The sequence below is a fragment of the Gracilinanus agilis genome, chromosome 3 (genome assembly GCF_016433145.1).
Source record: "Gracilinanus agilis isolate LMUSP501 chromosome 3, AgileGrace, whole genome shotgun sequence".
NCBI classification, from domain to species: domain Eukaryota; kingdom Metazoa; phylum Chordata; class Mammalia; order Didelphimorphia; family Didelphidae; genus Gracilinanus; species Gracilinanus agilis.
In genome coordinates this window covers 444,757,569-444,775,650 of record NC_058132.1, presented here as the reverse complement: position 1 = coordinate 444,775,650, position 18,082 = coordinate 444,757,569, and the positions used below count along the sequence as shown (strand labels likewise).

Sequence of the window (18,082 nt, the reverse complement as noted above, 5' to 3'; positions counted from 1 at the left end):
TTTCTGCCATACTGTTTTCCAGTTTTCCCAGCAGTTTTTGTTAAATACTGAGTTCATATCCCAAAAGCTGAAGTCTTTTAGTGTTTGATAAAAAGTCTTATCAGACACTAGGTTGCTAAGGTCATTTAACCCTACATATTGTGTATCTAACCTATTCCATTGATTCACCATTCTATATCTTAGCAGGTACCAGACTGTTTCGATGATTACTGCTTTATAGTATAGTTTCAGATCAGGTACTGCTAAGCCACCTTCCTTCACATTTTTTTTCATTAATTACCTTTGATATTCTTGACCTTGGTTTTTCCAGATGAATTTTGTTATTATTTTTTCTAGTTCTATAAAATAATTATTTGGTAGTTTGATTGGTAATGGTACTAAAAAGTAAATTAATTTAGGTAAAATTATTATTATTATATTAGTTCATTTAATTTCTCCTTTAAAAATTTGAAGTCCAGATGGCAGAGTAGAAGCAGGGAAAGTTCAAACAACCATGAGAATCCTCTCCAACCAACCTTAAAATAACAGCACATACAGGAACCAACAAGGAGACAGAGCAAAACAACTTTCATGCAGAAAACAACTTGAAAGGTAGGCAGAGAGGGTCTGGGTGACTAGAGTGAGAGGGGAGCACAGCCCACAGGAGGCTACACCAAGGAGTAAGGAGCAAGCCAACAGCAACCCCCACCCCACCCCCATTATATACTGTTCCAGGTTCTGAACCTGGGTCCAAGCTAACATTGAGACCCCAAGACCAGCAGTACAATCCCACATATACCCAGTAAAGATCCAAGCCTACAATGAAGTTCAGAATCCCAACATGAGGCAGTGTACTAAGCATGCTTGATGTATACCGACCCAGAAAGAGGCCAAGAGCCTGAGCCGAAGCTTGTGGTGAGGTCCAGAATCCCAGCATAAGGCAGTGTGTGTAGCACACCTGGTCTGTGTCAGCCCAGAGCCAGGGGCACAGTCCCAACCCAAGACAGTCCCCACCTAGCTAGGCTGTGTGAACCCAGGCAGAGCCCTTACTAAAGTTTAAGGTGAAGTACAAGCCCCAGGGTAAGGTTGTCCACAGCATGCCTGACCTGCTCAAAGCCAGATTGAGACCAAAAGCCCCACTGAAGCCAAACCTGAGGCTCAGCATAGGAAGCTGAGAGTGCTCTGAGATCCACAAGCCAACAGCAATCTCAGGGGGTGACTGAAGCAGCAGTGGAAGATGACTTTCAGAGCTCCCAGCCCACAGGCAAGCATATCTCATTGGAAGAACTGAAACTTGCACAAACCCAGGAATACAGACAAGGATGTGGAACTAAGCAGATACATGAAAAAAAATCAAGAGGTGTAAAAGAGGATTGTACTGAGAAAAAAGGGAAGGGAGAGGTGGAATAGGGTAAATTATCTCACCAACAGAGGCATGAAAAACTATTATAGTGGAGGGGAGGATGAGAATGGTGATGGGCAATGCTTAAACTTTACTCTTATAACTGGCTCAGAGAGAGAATAACAACCATACTCACTGGGGTACAGAATCCTATCTCCCCTACAGAGACGTAGGAGGGGAATAAGTCAAGGGCAAGGGGGTATAAAAGGAGGGAGGGCCAAGAGGAAGGAGTTATTTAAAGCAAAACACCTATAAGTAGAAACAGTGAAAGGAAAAAGAACAGGATCAAAAGGGGAAAATAAGATAGATGGGAATACAGAATTGATAATCATAACTGTGAATGTGAATGGGATGAACTCATCCATAAAATGGAAATGGATAGCAGAGTGGATTAAAAACCCATTATATGTGGTTTATAAGAAACACAATTGAGGCAGGGAGGTACAGAGCAAAGGTAAGGGGCTGGAGCAGAATTTATTGTGCATCATCTAAAGTTAAAAAAAAAAAACAAAGAAGAATAGCAATCATGATCTCAGACAAAGCTAAAGCAAAAATAGATCTCATTAAAAGAGATAAGGTAGGAAATTATATCTTGCTATAGACAAGTAGGTGTATATATATATATATACATATATATATATGTACTATAGATGATGAAGCAATATCAGTACTAAACATATATGCACAAATGGTATATACCCTACAGATTTTAAAAGGAGAAATTAAATGAACTTCAGGAGGAAAAAGACAGTAAAACTGCATTAGTGGAGGATCTCAAATTCCCCCTTTCAAATCTAGAGAAAATTGAACCAAAAAAGCAAGAAAGAAGTAAAGGAAGTAAATGAAATTTTTACAGTTAGAATGAATAGATCTCTGGAGAAGACTGAATGGGAATATAAAGGAATATATCTTCTTTTCTGCAGTGCATGGCTCCTACAGTTGTTTTTTCAATGAGATATTTCAGTTTTTCTTCTTTTTTTCATTCTTTTGATTTTGGTTTATCGTCTCTTGATGTCTCATGAAGTCATTAACTTCCAGTTGTCCAATTCTAATTTTTAAGGAATGTTTTTTTTTTCCTGTGAGCTCTTGAATCTCTTTTTCTGTTTGATAAATTCTGCTTTTTAAGCTGTTCTTTTCTTTTTGCATTGCTTTCATTTCTCTTTCCCATTTTTCTTATATCTCTCTTAATTGATTTTTAAAATACCTTTTGGGCTGTTTCAGAGCCTGAAAGTAATTCATATTTTTCTTTGAAATTTTGTGTGTACTACTTTCCTAAACTATCCCCTTCTGAGTCTGTGCCTTGTAACTTTTTCTCCATAAAACTTTTCTAAGGCTATGTTTTTGTGTGTGTATGTACATGTGTGTGTGTTTTTATGTTTTCTCATTTTCCCAGCCTTTTTCTTGACTTTCACTTTTATCTTAAAAGTGGGCTATGTTCTCAGGGTAGAGAAGGCACTCTCTAAAACTTCAATTTTTCCTTGCTTAGTTCTATTTCAGGGTTTCTATAAATTTCAAATCTTCCAAGGTGGTATGCTGCTCTTTGGACTGGGAGCTGCGGAAAGCCACCCCCCACAGCTGATTCAATCACCCCCAGGCTCATAGCTTGCAGAGCTCAGAACACTGTGAGCTATCCAGTGCTGGTGCTCAGGGTCTAGCCTCAGGCTTGGTCAGGGGCTTTGGGCCTCACTCAGTACTTAGCTATGAATTGCCTTGCCCTGGGGCTTGAAGCTTTGGCTTGAACTTGAGTAGGGGCTCTGGATCTAGCTATGAACTTACCCAGATCAGGCTTACTGCACAGACTGCCTTGTACTGGGGTTTAAGGTTTTCACTACAGGCTTGGGCAAGGGCTCTGGAACTCCCCTTGGGTTTGTATCTGTTAGTCACATTATCAACTGTTTCATGCTGGGGCTTGGGGCCTCAGTTTGGGTTTAGACAGGGGCTCAGAGCCTCTTTCTGGGCCTGTGCCAGTCAAACACACTATGGACTGCCCTGTGCTAGGACTTGGGGCCTCACTGCAGACTCTGGAACTATAAGGGCTGTATTTGGGGTTGTTGGCTTAGGCAGGGCCTCAGGTTCTCAAAGCTGGTTCAGAACCTGCAACTACAGATGTGGGGCCTTGCTGTTAGCCTGCACTCCTTGGTAGGGTCTTGCTGCTGGCTATGCTCTCCTCTCACCCCAGTGAAACAGACCCTTCTCTGCCTACCTTTCAAGTTGTATTCTGCAGGAAAGTTGCCTTCCTCCATCCCCTTGTTTGTTCTGTCCCTACACTATTGATTTTGAAACATTATTTTAAAGTTGGTTGGAAAAGATTTGAGTGTTTTGAGCCTGCTTCTTCTCAGCTATCTTGGCTCTGCCACATTTTGTTTCTTAAGTTATAAAAATAATAGGATCCTTCTGTCCTAGCCATGGCTCTTACTTGTCTAGTGATCTCAGCCCCTCAATCACTGGGCAATTAGGTTGTGTCTGCACACTAAAAGAACTGGGAATGAGGCAAACTTATTCAGAAGTTAAAGGAACAAAAAAAAAAAAAAAAAAAAAAAGAAACAAAACAGTGCTCCAGTTCACATGGCATTTGTGAACATTAGTTCCATACAGTGAAACTAATTGTTACTTCTTCCATCTAATAAGTAGCATCTCTACCACTGTCTATATATCCTGGAAAATCAATGACATGTGCAGTGTTATAGAATTCAACAGTAAATAGATATTTACACCAAATATAACATTTTAATGTAGTGATATAGGGAAGCAGTAGATAGATGTAAATAGCTCTGAGGTTCAAGATCAGTTTGGGGGAAAATTGTTGAAATGTATCTTTATCTCCCTCTTCCCTTATGGTACTTCTTTCTTTCTTCACCAATCTTCCTCAATCCAAGGCAACATGGGTACCTCAATTTAGGATCCCGCTTTTCTTGGACTGGTAGACTCAAGCTACCATCCATTACTCTTTTGCACTCACCTCTCCTATGCATCCAAATTGGACCACTTGCTGTTTCTGAAGAATGCTTCACCTTTATATCAACTCATCTAGAATGTCCTCACTCTATTTCTGCCTTTCAAAATCCCATTGAATTTTTCAAGTATTACTTGATCTATGAAGCAGTCGTGATTCATCCAGAAATATTCTCCCCTTCCTAGCATTTTGTTTATATCATTCATGTGGCATTTATTAGATACTATATTGTAATTATTTGCTCATATTACTTTCCTCTCTTGTCCCTAGGGAAAAGAGGGTGTATTATGATTCATCTTTCTATCTTGATCAGTGCCTACCCCTGGACCATGTATGTCAATGTACATTTGTCAAATTAATGAAATATTAGAATAACAGAACCTCACTCAGAATTAAAAGAGAACTCAGCAAACATCTGATTCTATCTTGAACAAGAATCTCCTTTACAACATCCTGGAAAAAGAGATTTTAATCATTAGAAATTAGCCAGAAGCTAAATGATCTATCTTCAGAGCTAGTGAATTTTTGATCTCCTTGGAGTTATTCAAGAAGCTGGATGGCCACTAGTAAGATTTGTGGGGGTGGGGATTTCGTTTCAGAATAGGTGGGACTAATTCCTGTCTAAGGTACTTTCAGTTTATATTCTCTGATTCTCTCGTTATGTGAGTCAACCAAGTTCTACCTAGTGATATAAAATTCACAACCTCCAAAGGCAAACCGTTCCAATATACTTCAGATGTCTAACCAGGGCAAAGTACAGTAGCTATAATCTCATTTATTAAGAACATTATATTTCTGTTAATACAATCCAATATTTTTTCTGTTAATACAATCCATTATTTTTTGTGGCTACTACACAGTTACATTTTTAACTGACTAAAATCCCCAGTTCTTTTAAAAAATATGTAGTCCCCAAGATTTTAATATTAGTCTCAACTATTGTATTAAAATCAGTGTTCTATTCCTTCTTAATTACATTACTTTCATGGTCTAGGAAGTTGGAAAGTAAACATCTTTCAGGACATTTCCATGTAAAAGGAAATATTTGTCACAGATTTCAGGAGCCATAGTCAGAATTAAACAGTAAGTCAGCTTATCAGCAAGTTTAAAAGAGAAACAGGATCTGTACGTAGAAAAACATTTATAGCAGCTTTTTTTGAGGTAATAAAGAACTGGAAACTGAAGGTATGGACCTCATTTGGGGAATGGCTGAATAAGCAATAAATGAATGCAATGGAATCCTATTGTGTCATAGAAATGATGAAATGGATGGTTTCAGAGAAAGACTTGTATGAAGTAATAGAGAAATGTTAGCAGAACCAACAAAACAATTTATACTGTAATTTTACAAAAATAAACAACTTTCAAAGATTTTAGAACTTTGATCAATAAAATAATAATGATTCTAGAAGATTGATGATGAAGAACATTTTGTTTGAATATGCATATTTATCAAAAGAGTTTTATTTTTTGTGTGGGTGATGGAGTAGGTAGGAAGAAAAAAAAATAAATATTTCTAAATTGAAATTTTAATTTTTAAAAAGAAAGCAAAACAGCATAAGCGGTTTGAACCACAGAGTTTAAAAGCTAGCAAGGTCTTAATCGTGTTATAAGATTTATTGCAGTAGCACCATCGGTTAATTTTTTTTTAATTGGCGGTATGTTTTATTAATTCTGCAAAATAAGCAAATATATTAAATTAAAAATAGATATATAAGTAAGTAAATAAGTGCTGTTATATCTTGTACAAGATTAATGAAAGCACTGTAATGGGGTTTAAGGTAGGCAGGTATAGACTCTGTTGGCCTGCTGATGGGAATACTATTTTGAAGGAGTTGGGAATTTTCCAGTATAGGTCTTTGTTCATGCTTTCAACAATTTGCCAGAATGGATATTTTTATTTTGTCTCTTCTTTATCTATATACTGATACTGTTGATTTTTCTATCTGCTCCTTTTCTTTTTTCTTCCATAAATGCCCTATTATATTGTAGGTGGGAACTGAAGCAGTAATTCAATAGCTAAAAATACCACTTTTGATTCTCAGAAGTTTTAGTCCTTTGATATTGACTTATGAAACTAGAATGTCAATTAATTAAAAATTTCAGTGTCTTTGCCTGTAATAAAGTCAAGTCAGCATAACTAAAGGGCTTGTTTTTTGCAAAATACTGACCTAAGTTTAATAGCAAAGTGTACATAGGACTAAATAAATGGATTAATAAAATATTTTAAATACGAGGACTACCTATTTTGTTTCTTTGAATACCTTTATACTTAACAGAATTCTGACAGTATTTCATTGACACTAACTTCTACAAATTACTGCATTTTTTCTGCTCTTCACTTCCTTATAAACTTTCATTCCTAGCTCTGACATGCTGAGTCTAATGAGCTACCAGCAGTGTGGCCTTCAGCAAATTTTTCCTGCTGAAAAAAACAGGACTGTTCCATTTATTTTTAAAATTTTCGCTTTAAAACTAGTCCTTCCTATAACCAAAGTAAGATATGTATGAAGAAAAAAATGTGAACAGACTGCTTAGACCTGGTTGCAACAGAAGGAAAGGTTCTGGGGCTCTGTTTACAAGGCTCCCTTTCCCCACCCCCTCTAACCCCCACAAACTCTGAAAAGCTTCCTGGAAAATGTCCTGTTTCTGGAATGGATTCTGTCCCACTGTTATCTCTTTCCCCAGCAGGGGCTGGGGGACTGGGAGCTGGCAACCTCTTCCCTCCCTCCCGCTTTGTTTTGCTGCCTCTCTCTGAGGCTCTGGAACAAAGTAAATAGTGAAGAAGCCCGAGCAGTAGCAGTAGCAGAAGCAGAAACCAGCGAAGCGGCAGCAGCAGAGACAAGGCAGTGCCCTCTCCCGTACTATCCCGCAACCTTTGATGCTGGGCCGTCTCACAATGAGGGTCCTAGGAGGCCTCATTATAAGTCTTTTTTTCATGATCCAGATCTCTGAAGCAGAAAACTGTGAGTAATCATTTGTGTGGCTTCACATCCGTCCCCCCTTTTCCTAGCCCCCCGCAACTTTACCAAGTTAGTCCTGCTTCTTGGTCTTGTGGATTTTCTTTTCCCTTTCCTTGTATCCCTCACCTATACCCTGCCTAGGAGGAGATTATACAACAAAACCTTAAGGAGATAGGGGGCCACTGTGCATTCAGCTAAGAAGCATGTGCAACCGCGGGGGTCCGGTCGGGACAGTATTTCAGTATTTGCAAGCTTGTGACAATAATTGTCTGCCTACTTGTCTTCTCCTGGAACAAATCCAAGTGATTCTGGAACTCAGTAATAATAAAGCACTGAGTGTACACTTTTTGTCTGTCACATCCCCCTCTCCTTACCGGTCCCCCCCAGGTTAGAAACTGAACTTCGCCATCTGGGCAGGAATGTACTTAAACTCTGGAATCCGGGAAAGCCAGACCTCATTCTCCACTCCTCCCCACTGCTCACCCCGCCCCCCACCAGGATCCGACACAAAGCATCGCCCCTTTCTGCTGCCTTACTACCTAGCCTTATGCAATGCCTGGACTTTGAGTTTCTATTGACTTTCGTTGCCGCACAAACCGAAATAGGATGACGCGTATTCTTCATGCTAACTTTGGGATCAAAAGGAATGTTAAAAATGATGTTAACTAGATCACTCGGCATCCCACACTTTAACACTAGGTAACATTAAAATAGTTAATTTGCTTTCTTAACCTCTTTACAGCAGCTTTTCATACATATGTATCTTGAAAAAAGTCTATTGTCTTGTTTGGAAAACATAATACACATCTTGGAAGAGTAGAGCATTTCCACACGTGGCTGATTAATTTGGTTTCTAAAGTCACGCTATTACTATCTAAAGGTTGCCTGAGGTGAATTATCTTAAAGCTGATTACCTATGTGACGTTTTCTAACGAGGCAGGATCATGATTAGTAATATTGTCCCTGAAAGTTTTTCTCCACATTAGGGTAGAAAACCTAAGCCCTGGACTCTTTTAGTTTTAGTTTTTGAGGGTTTTGGTAACCAAAAGGAAAAGATTCCAAATTTGGAAACTCCAAATTAGGATTTAGGAAGAAGGTCAGCTATGAATTGGAATAGAACCACACTCATTTTGCATAAATTGAGATTATTATAAATAAGATATTTTAAAATTCTAAATGCTGAAAGTTGATGCAATTTCTAAGAACTAAAATGGGAAAACCTCATCATAGAATGACTATTTTGTGAGATTTCTTGATTTTAATTTTTAAACGCTAGATAGAATTTACATAAGTCCAAGCCTGTCAAGAATTCTCTTTAGGATACCTTCACCAAACCTTAAAAGCTAAAGTAAATTCTCTCAGCAAATGTTTCTTGAATGTTTCTCGCATAAGACAGTTAACCTTTTAGTGTCCAAGGATATTCTATCAGCTACAGTATTCTAAATTACAATTAGATTTCCTCTTCCTGGTGATTTTATACTTTTTATAAAATGCTCTTGTTCTTTGGGCTGTTTTAATCACATATACATACACACTCTATAACATCATACCTTTTTCTTGTTTCCTCTTGCCTTCTTTCATTTTAAACTTTTCATGTTAATTTCATCTTACCCTTATGTTTTCTCTCTCTCTTTTAATTAGTTAGTTAATTAGTTTTTTTAAACCCTTACCTTCTGTCTTGGAGTCAATACTGTGTATTGACTCCAAGGCAGAAGAGTGGTAAGGGCTAGGTAATGGGGGTCACGTGACTTGCCCAGGGTCACACAGCTGGTTAGTGTCTGAGGTCAGATTTGAACCCAGGACCTCCCATCTCCAGGCCTGTCTCTCAATCCACTGAGCTACCCAGCTGCCCCCCCTCTCTTTTTAAAGATCAATGTTAATAGGTAGAAGAAAGTAGTTAGGACTAAGTTAGGGTTAAAGTTGGTGATTGAAGTTCCTGCTACCCATCTGAATACCAATTCTATTCATTTACTATAATACAAATCTAAAACAATAATTTTGCAACAAAATGTCAATTATATCTAATATCCTCTGACTGCAATCAAGGTTAAATGATCTAGGTTTAGTTAAATATGCTTATTTTTTGGCTGATTTTTAATTTTTAATGTATTTTTGTTTCATTAAATACTTTCCAATTACATTAAAAAATTTTAACATTAATTTAAAAAGTTTTGAGTTCCAAGTTATCTCCCTACTTTCTGCCTCCTCACCCTTAGAGAAGGCAAGCAATATATTCATTTGTTTGTTTGTTTGTTTGTTTATTTGTTTATTTTAAACCCTTACCTTCTATCTTGACTCCAAGGCAGAAAAGTGGTTAGGGCTAGGCAATGGGGGTTAAGTGACTTGCCCAGGGTCACACAGCTGGGAAGTGTCAGAGGCCAGATTTGAACCTAGGACCTTCCGTCTCTAGGCCTGGCTCTCAATCCACTGAGATATCCAGCTGCCCCCAATATATTGATTTATATACCCCAAGTCATGTAAAACGTTTCCATATTAGTCATATCGCAAAAGAAATCAGAAATGAAAAATAATAAAAATAAAAAAAATTTTAATATGTTTTAATCTACATTCAGAGTTCATCATTTCTCTCTCTGGAAGTGGATAACATTTTTCATCATGGGACCTATGGTACTGTCTTGGATCATTGTCTTGATCAGAGTAGCTAAGTCTTTCACACATGATCATTCTTACAATATTGCTATTATTTTATACAGTGTTCTTCTGGTTCTGCTCACTTCTCTTTGCTTCAATTCATATAACACTTCCCAGGATTTTCTGAAACCATCCTGTTTGTCATTTCTTATAGCAATAATATTCCATCATAATCATATGCCACAACTTTTTCAACTATTCACCAGTTGATGGACATCCCTTCAATTTCCAATTCTTTACCACCACAAAAATAGTGCTATAAATATTTTTGTACAAATAAGCCATTTTCCCTTTTCTTTGATCTTTTTGGGATACAGACATAGTAGTAGAATTGCAGGGACATATATTTGTATGCACAGTTTTGTATTCCTTTGGGTGTAGTCCCAAATTGTTTTCCAAATTGATTGCACCTATTCACAAATCTATTAGCAGTGCATTAGTGTTCCGATGTTTTCACATCTCTTTTAGTATTTGTCAGTACTTTTCAAGATTCTCATATTAATTCTCTCTCCACTGAAGTAAAACACATCTGTATCTCTCCTGCCCCCATACATTGTCTCTGTCCCCCCAAATTCATCACGTGGTAGACAACCTTCTTATCTTGTCTAAACTTACCTAAGCTTGTCCTCTAATTACAAGCGTACAAATGTTTCATAAATTCTATACTTAAAGTCAGTTCAGGCTAAAAGGACCTTGCAGAGCTCTTTCTTCTCCTAGTGTAACCTCAAAAACCTAGGTGACTTCTATGCAATAACAAGACTTTTGTAGAAGAATATATAAACATTTTACCTCATAATATATGTAACTATATAATGATATATAGTTGGGGGCAGGAGGAATGAAAATCTATGAATATTTTTTGAAGACCAGCTTTGAAATATGAAGACCAAATATTGTGTAAATTTTATTGAAGCAAATAAACCAACAAATTCTGTTACTAGTTCTCAAGTCATATATATGTATAATATATATAAAGATATTTAAAAAATAAATTTAAAGTCTCTCAAGTATATGCTATGCATAGAAACAAAAAAATGGTAATTTTCCCAAGGATTTGTTGATTTTTCAGTTTGGACCTATAGTAGGTAATCATTCTTGTAGACAACAGCACGATGTAGGAGAAAACCTATTTGCACTTTGAATTAGCACCAACCTAATTTTGTATCATGACTTTGTTATGTGACTCTAGGTAAGTCACAACATCACTGTGAATATCAGTTTTCTCATCTATGTGTAGCAAGGGCCATTCAATAGAGCATGCCCAGAGTTGTTATTCCTGGTTTTTGGCAACTATGCAAAAGTTTAGGGGTGCCTGCTTCTTATCATATATGTTGCATTCTTGAGAGGTTTTTCCACATGATGACAGTCTCTTTATTGGCTTTGGAGAATTAGCGAAAAATGAGCCATCCTATAGAATTAGAGCTCATTGGAGGTCTGGGGAAGAGTCTCCACCAACTTTACTACCATTCTTAGAGAAGACATTAAAAAGAGAATTAACCCAAGCCTGATTATTTTCTTAATAAATATGTATCAGAAGTTGTATGGACAGTAACAAGTCAAGGTAGAAAGCGAAGTCTAATATCAGTTTACAAGTTTTACCTATAGTATAATATTTAGAGTCAGAGTGCTAGGTCCCACCCACACCCCACACCCCCAGACTGAGTGCTGTGCTCGTCACCCCCCACTGAGTGTCAGGTGCACCCTGCCCAGCCCTTACCCTGATTCAGGGGAGGGAGGAAGTGCTCCCATTGGGCTGCTGGACAGAGAGGTTGGTGAAGTGAAAAAATTTTGTAGGACATAGTGGAGATGGGGAAGGTAACAGCTCTGTCCGAGTCTTTCTGTCTTTCTTGTAACCATCTCTGGGGAGGGGAGGGCAGATGCATGCCCACAGAGAGTGCTCTGTGTGCCATCTTTGGTACCTGTGCCATAGGTTTGCCATCTCTGATCTAGCTTATGGGCTGCAAGCCCTTTGGGAACAATAGAAACATTGCATTGGGTCCATAAATCCATGTCAAGCAGTGTCATTCTAACCATTACTTAGCTCCAATATAATATGCAGCCTGATTCGGCATAATAAGTAAGCTTATGTTCTTGGCTAGTTCTGTGATTTAGCATTGGAATGAAATGAGGTACCTGTAGAATATCTAGCACTCAAAAGGAGATTTACTTAGCCATAATGTGAAAAGGGTATTTAGTAAAGATACAGAATTGTTTCTTTTGGGCACAGCTCCTTCTCACTCTGCATTTCTCATGGTGGTGGGTGCAACCAGTCAGAGAAATGTGCTGGCTTTTTCATTTAGATGATTTGAAAAGTACCTTAGTGGTTTGACAGTAGTCCTGTAGGCTAAATAAATCTCCAAGATGGTATCACTACTATCACTACTTTTTTTTACAATTTATAAAAATGTATCCCTTCTGATATCCCCCATCTTCCAATTGAGCAAATTATTTGAAAATCCCTTAATTCAAATCTACATAATCCTGCAAAACAAATCTCCACATTAGTCATGCCCCAAAATTTATCTTTTTCTTCATTTTAAGTTCATCACTGCTTTCTTAGGGGATAAGTGGAGTGTTTATCATCATTCATTTGGATCCATGGTTTATAATTTTGTTGTTCAGAGTTCTAAAGTTGATCAAGGAGATTTTTTACCTCTAATGTATGAATTATATATGTGTGTATATATATATATACATATATATATAATTATATTTAATTGTTCTCCTAGTGTTACATGGAAAATGGCAGGGTGGAATTCTTGCAAAATACAGGGTCAAGCCTCACCCAGAATTCCAGGGACCCCCTCCCCCGGAGAACTCTGGGTGAGGGGACAGTTTGAAAGCAGTTGGATAGTTGGTCCCTGGAGGTTGAGGTGAGCAGATCTCTCTGTTTGCTGTTCCAGATTTTGGGATTGCTTTGGAGGCCATCTGTGGAAATAGCCATTTTGGTTCTTCTTTGCAGTTTGCCTGTTTAGCTGAACTAGACCTTTCCAGCAACAGCACAATTGTTATTTAGTTATTTTAGATATTAGAAGTGATAATTATAGGCTTTGAGGGCTAGCTAGATATAAAGTCTGCCACTCCCTCCTGGGGAGGAGGAGGGGCTGTTTCCATCTAACAGTACAGGGCTTCCCAGATCTTATCCTAATCCCTGAAAACCTCCCTACCTTCCCCTTCCTCTTTTATCAGTAAAACCTTCATCTTTTGGAGCAGTGCCTGTTTATTATTCTGGGAATACTTACATTCAACTTCAGCTAAGTTTCCTTCAACTGTCTGGCCCATACAAGTTAGATTTGTCTGTCCCTGATAACTACAAGACATCAAGCTTCTCCTATTGTCCCTCAGTCAAACCTGAGGGGAATATAAATTGAGAAAGTGAACATCATTAGAGATTTGCCTTGCTGAGCCTTTCCAGAAGACATCAGTCCTGCCTCCATTTCCAACTGATTTCCAACTGCTTGGTGGGAGGGGTGAGAGTAAGGAGTAGCTACTCCTCCCTACTCACTCTAGCCTGTGGTGGGGGAGGAGTGAATCCAACAAGTTTCTAGTTTCAGGCCATCTCTTCAGCTTCCCAAACATCTCTGTTAAGATCAACATAACACCTAGTTCTACTCATTTTATCCATATACATTAGTCCATAAAAGCCTTACCAGCTTCCTCTAAAATGTACATCTCATCATTTTTTGTGGGGCACAGCAATAGTCCACTATATTCACATGTCACATTTTAACTACTCTTCAATAAGAGGTTACTCATTTTGGCTGCCATGAAAAAAGTTGTGGCATATTTGGCATAGAGGATAGAGTGCTGGGTCTGGAGTTAGGAAAACTCCTTCTGACCTTTGGCAAGTCACTTAACCCTGTTTTCCCTCAGTTTCTTCATCTGTAACATGTGCTAGAGAAAGAAATGGCAAGTCACTCCAGTATCTCTGCCAAGAAAACCTCAAATGGGGTCACAAAGACTTGGACAGGACTAAAAAAACATCTGAACAAATATTTTTAAGTGTCTAGTTTCTTTTCCTTGTTCTTCAATTTCTTTGGAGAATAGGTCTAGTAATGTAAAATCTGGAGAGTGTGTGCAATTTGATAACTTTTGGGGCATAATTCCAAACTGCTTTCTAGAATGTCTGTACAGATTCTTAGCTCTTTTCTTACAGCCCCTCGAACATTTTTTTCCCCTTTTGTTATCTTTGCCAGGATAATAGGTATGAGTTAGAATTTAAAAGTTGTTTTAATTTGCATTTCTGTGATTATTAGTAATCTAAAGCATTTTTATATGATTGTTGATAGCTCAGATGTCTTCCTTTGAAATCTGCCTATTTATATCCTTTGACCATTTATCTATTAAGGAATTGCTCTTTGTCTTACACATTTGAATCAACTTGTTATATATCTTGGAAATAAGATTTTTAAACAACCACCAATTGCTTATTGGGTATTACAAACTGAATCTCCTGGATACTTCACAACAAAATAGAATTAATTATGCCTCCCAAGCTACCCCCTCCCTATTTATCTTGAAGAAAACACTATCATTTCAAGCTGTTGTACTTTATTTCTTCTCCATGTTTTGGACAGTCTTTTGGAAAAAGATATCTATTCCTATTGCCCTGATTTTTTCACTCAGTCTTTAACTCTGCAATCTGACTTCCTCCTTCAACACTTAATTGAACTTGCTCTTTCCTAAATTATCAATGTTCTCTTGATTGTCTAATCTAGTGGTTTCCAAACTTTTTTGGCCTACCGCCCCCTTTCCAGAAAAAATATTGCTTATCCCCCTGGAAATTAATTTTTTTTTAATTTTAATAGCAATTAATAGGAAAGATAAACGTACCTGTGGCCATCACCACCTCCCTGGATTGCTGCAGCACCCACCAGGGGGCGGTGGCACCCACTTTAGGAATAGGCTAATCTAACAGATTTTTCTTAGTCTTATTTCTTCTTGACTTTTCTGTTGCCTTGACATTATCTGTTCTGCCTTTCTCCCTTTCTTTTTGATATTCTATTCTCTCTTGCTTTTGTGATGTTGCTTTCTCCTAGTTCTCCTCATACATGTCACACTGTTCCTTCTCAGTCTCCTTTAATGGATCTTTATCCAGGTCATGCCTACTAATCATAAGTGTCCCTCAGACCTCTGTCTTGGGTCTTCTTTTCTTCTCCCCCCATAATATTCATAAAGTACTATATACTTGATCTCAGATTTCTTTATCTAGTCCTAACCTCTCTCATAACTTCTAGTTTTGCATCTCTAGCTGCCTATTATACATTTCAAAAGTGTTTCCTATAGACATCTTAAACTTATTATGTCCAAAAATGAATTAATTCTCTTTCCTTTCCCAAATTTTCCCTTATTTTTAACTTCTCTATTACTGTGGTGAGGAATGCCATCCACACAGTCACTCGGACTTGAAAACTATGTGTTATCTTCTACTCACTCTCTCTCACTTCTCATATATAATTTGTTGCCAAGGCCTATTGATTTAACATTTGTAACAACTCTTGTATACAACCCTTTCTCTTCTAACTTTGCTACAGCCCTCTTGCCTGAACTATTACAATAGCTTTATGGTTGGCTTTCCTCCCTCAAATCTGCACTCTCTTCTTTCTTACATATAGCTGTCAAATTGATCTTCCTAAATCACAAGTTTGACCATGTCACTGCCTGTTCAGTAAACTCCAGGACCTCTCTATTACCTCTTGGATCAAATATAAAGTCCTATAAAACCCTTTATAACCTGGTCCCTGCCTACTTCTCCATTTTTTTTTTTATACCTGCCTCCTCTCTAGTGACACTGGCCTCCTTTATATTCTTTGGATGTGAAACCCTATCACTTGATGAGTCATTTTCCTCATGCCTGGACTTTTTTTCCCTTTCTCATTTCTGCTTCTTGACTTTGCTGGCTTCCTTCAAATCTCAGCTGAAATCCTACCTTCTGTAAGAGCTTTCCCCAGTACTTTTTTCATCTTAATGTCTTCTCTTTGAGACTTTCTGCAATTTATATTTATAATAGATATGTATATATAATTATATAAATATATTGTTCTTTTCCTTGATACTCTCTCTAGGTATTCAATATGCATAAAATAAGTATAATATAAATATATAATTATATAATACATATTTATGATATATAAAAAACTGTTCTATTTGCACAGAGTTGTTTCCATGCTGTTTTCCTTAGGAAACTGATGTCCTTGAGATAAAGTATTGCTTTTTGTTTTTCTTTGTATCTCTAGCACTTAGCACAGTAGCTGGCACATAGTAAGAATTTAATAAATGCTTGTTGACCAACTAGCTGACTATTCTTCAATCTCCCGGGTTCTTAATAATGGTATTACTCTCAACTTTTCACTTTTTCACACTAAGTAAGTTTCGTAATCTTGCAATTTCTACCACTATAACATCTTCCTTCTGTTCTCATAACCCACTTTTTAGCTCGGGCCCTCAACTTTTTGAATTTATATGATTGTAATAGTCTCTTACTCATTCTTTCTGTCTCAGATGTGTTTCTACTTCAGTCTATTCTTCACATTGATGTCAAAGGGATTTTCTTTAAGTATAGATGTGAGCATGTCACTCTCCTACTTAAATGAATTTATTGACTCCCTATCACTTCTAGGATTAAATATAAATCCCTCTGTTTAGTTTTTCAAGCCCTTTGTTATTTGACTTGCAATTGTCTTTCTAGTCTCATTGCCTTTCTACATTCTGTGATCTAACCACATCAGATTTCTCCCAATTCTTTACACATAACACTCCACCTCCATCTCATTGCATTGCACTAGTTATCTCCTATGCATGGAACATACTCCCTCCTCACTTCTACCTCACACCATCCCTCTCTTCCTTCAACACTTGGCTCAATTACCACCTTCTACATGAAAACTGATCTTAACCACTAGTGCCCTCATTCTTTTTATACCTTTATTTTACTACTTAGTGTTTGTTTAAATTTAGGAGAAAAGCTTAACTTCTTGAGTTCAAATACAGCCTCAGATACTTATTAGCTATGTGACCTTGGGCAAGTCACTTAACCTTGGTTGCCTCAGACTCCTCATCTGTAAAATGACCTGGAGAAGGAAATGACAAAACATTCCAATAATTCAGCCAAGAAAACCCCAAATGTGTGTTTTACATGATAATAAAAATAAAATTAAAAAAAGAAAACCCAAAATAGGATCATGAAGAGTCAGATAACCCTGAAACAACTGAACAACAAATATGTATATTTATTCCATATATGTTTTTTACCTCCAACCTGTCCTTCTATCTTAGAATCAACCAACACTCAATATCAGTTCTAAGGCAGAAGAGCAGTAAAGGCTAGGCAATTCGGGTTAAGTATTTGCAGAGTCACACAGCTAGGAAATATCTAAGGGTAGATTTGAACCCAGGTCCATCTGACTCCAGGTCTGACTCTATCCACTGAGCTACCTAGCTGTCCCATATATGCTTTTATTTATACTTGTCCCCCTCAAGCTATTTGAAAACATAGTGTGTTTCATTTATTATAACTCTGTACTCTAATGCTTGACAACAACAAGAATCATTTATCAAGCACTTACTATGTTCCAGGTACTATGCTAAGCACTGGGCATACAAAGAAAGGCAAAAATGATCCCTGTTCAAAGGGAACTTACATTCTAATTGAGGAGACAACATGCAAACAACTATGTATATATGCCATATAGAATAAATGCTTAGGCATTGAAGGGAATGGGGAAAGTCCTATTGTACAAGATAGGAAATGAGCTGAGACCTGAAGGAAGCCAGGAGAAACCAGGAGGTCAAGACAAAGAAGAAGAGCATTCTAGAAATAGGAGATAGTGGTAAAATGGCATTGGAGTTGGAGATGGAGTATCATGAGCAAAGTAAGGGGATTAGATCACTGGAGAGTAAGTCGAGAGGAATAAAGTGTTAAGAAGACTGGATAGGTTGGTAGGAGTCAGTTTTTTTTTTAACATTTATTAATATTCATTTTTAACATGGTTACATGATTCATGCTCCTCCTTTCCCCTTCAACCCCCCCCCCCAAGCACCTCCCCCCACCCATGGCCGATGCGCATTTTCACTAGTTTTGTCATGTGTCCTTGATCAAGACCAATTTCCAAATTGTTGGTAGTTGCATTGGTG

The 18,082-nt window shown here is 37.6% G+C and overlaps 1 protein-coding gene across 1 annotated transcript in view; it reads left to right on the top strand.

The window, feature by feature from the left end:
* The first annotated feature begins 7,131 nt into the window (after nucleotides 1-7,131).
* Nucleotides 7,132-18,082, top strand: part of PROS1 (protein S) — a 112,785-nt gene continuing 101,834 nt past the window's right edge. The window contains exon 1 of the mRNA XM_044670331.1: nucleotides 7,132-7,300. Within this exon, the coding sequence (XP_044526266.1) occupies nucleotides 7,216-7,300 (85 nt within the window). The 5' untranslated portion in view covers nucleotides 7,132-7,215. The remainder of the gene's footprint in view (nucleotides 7,301-18,082) is intronic.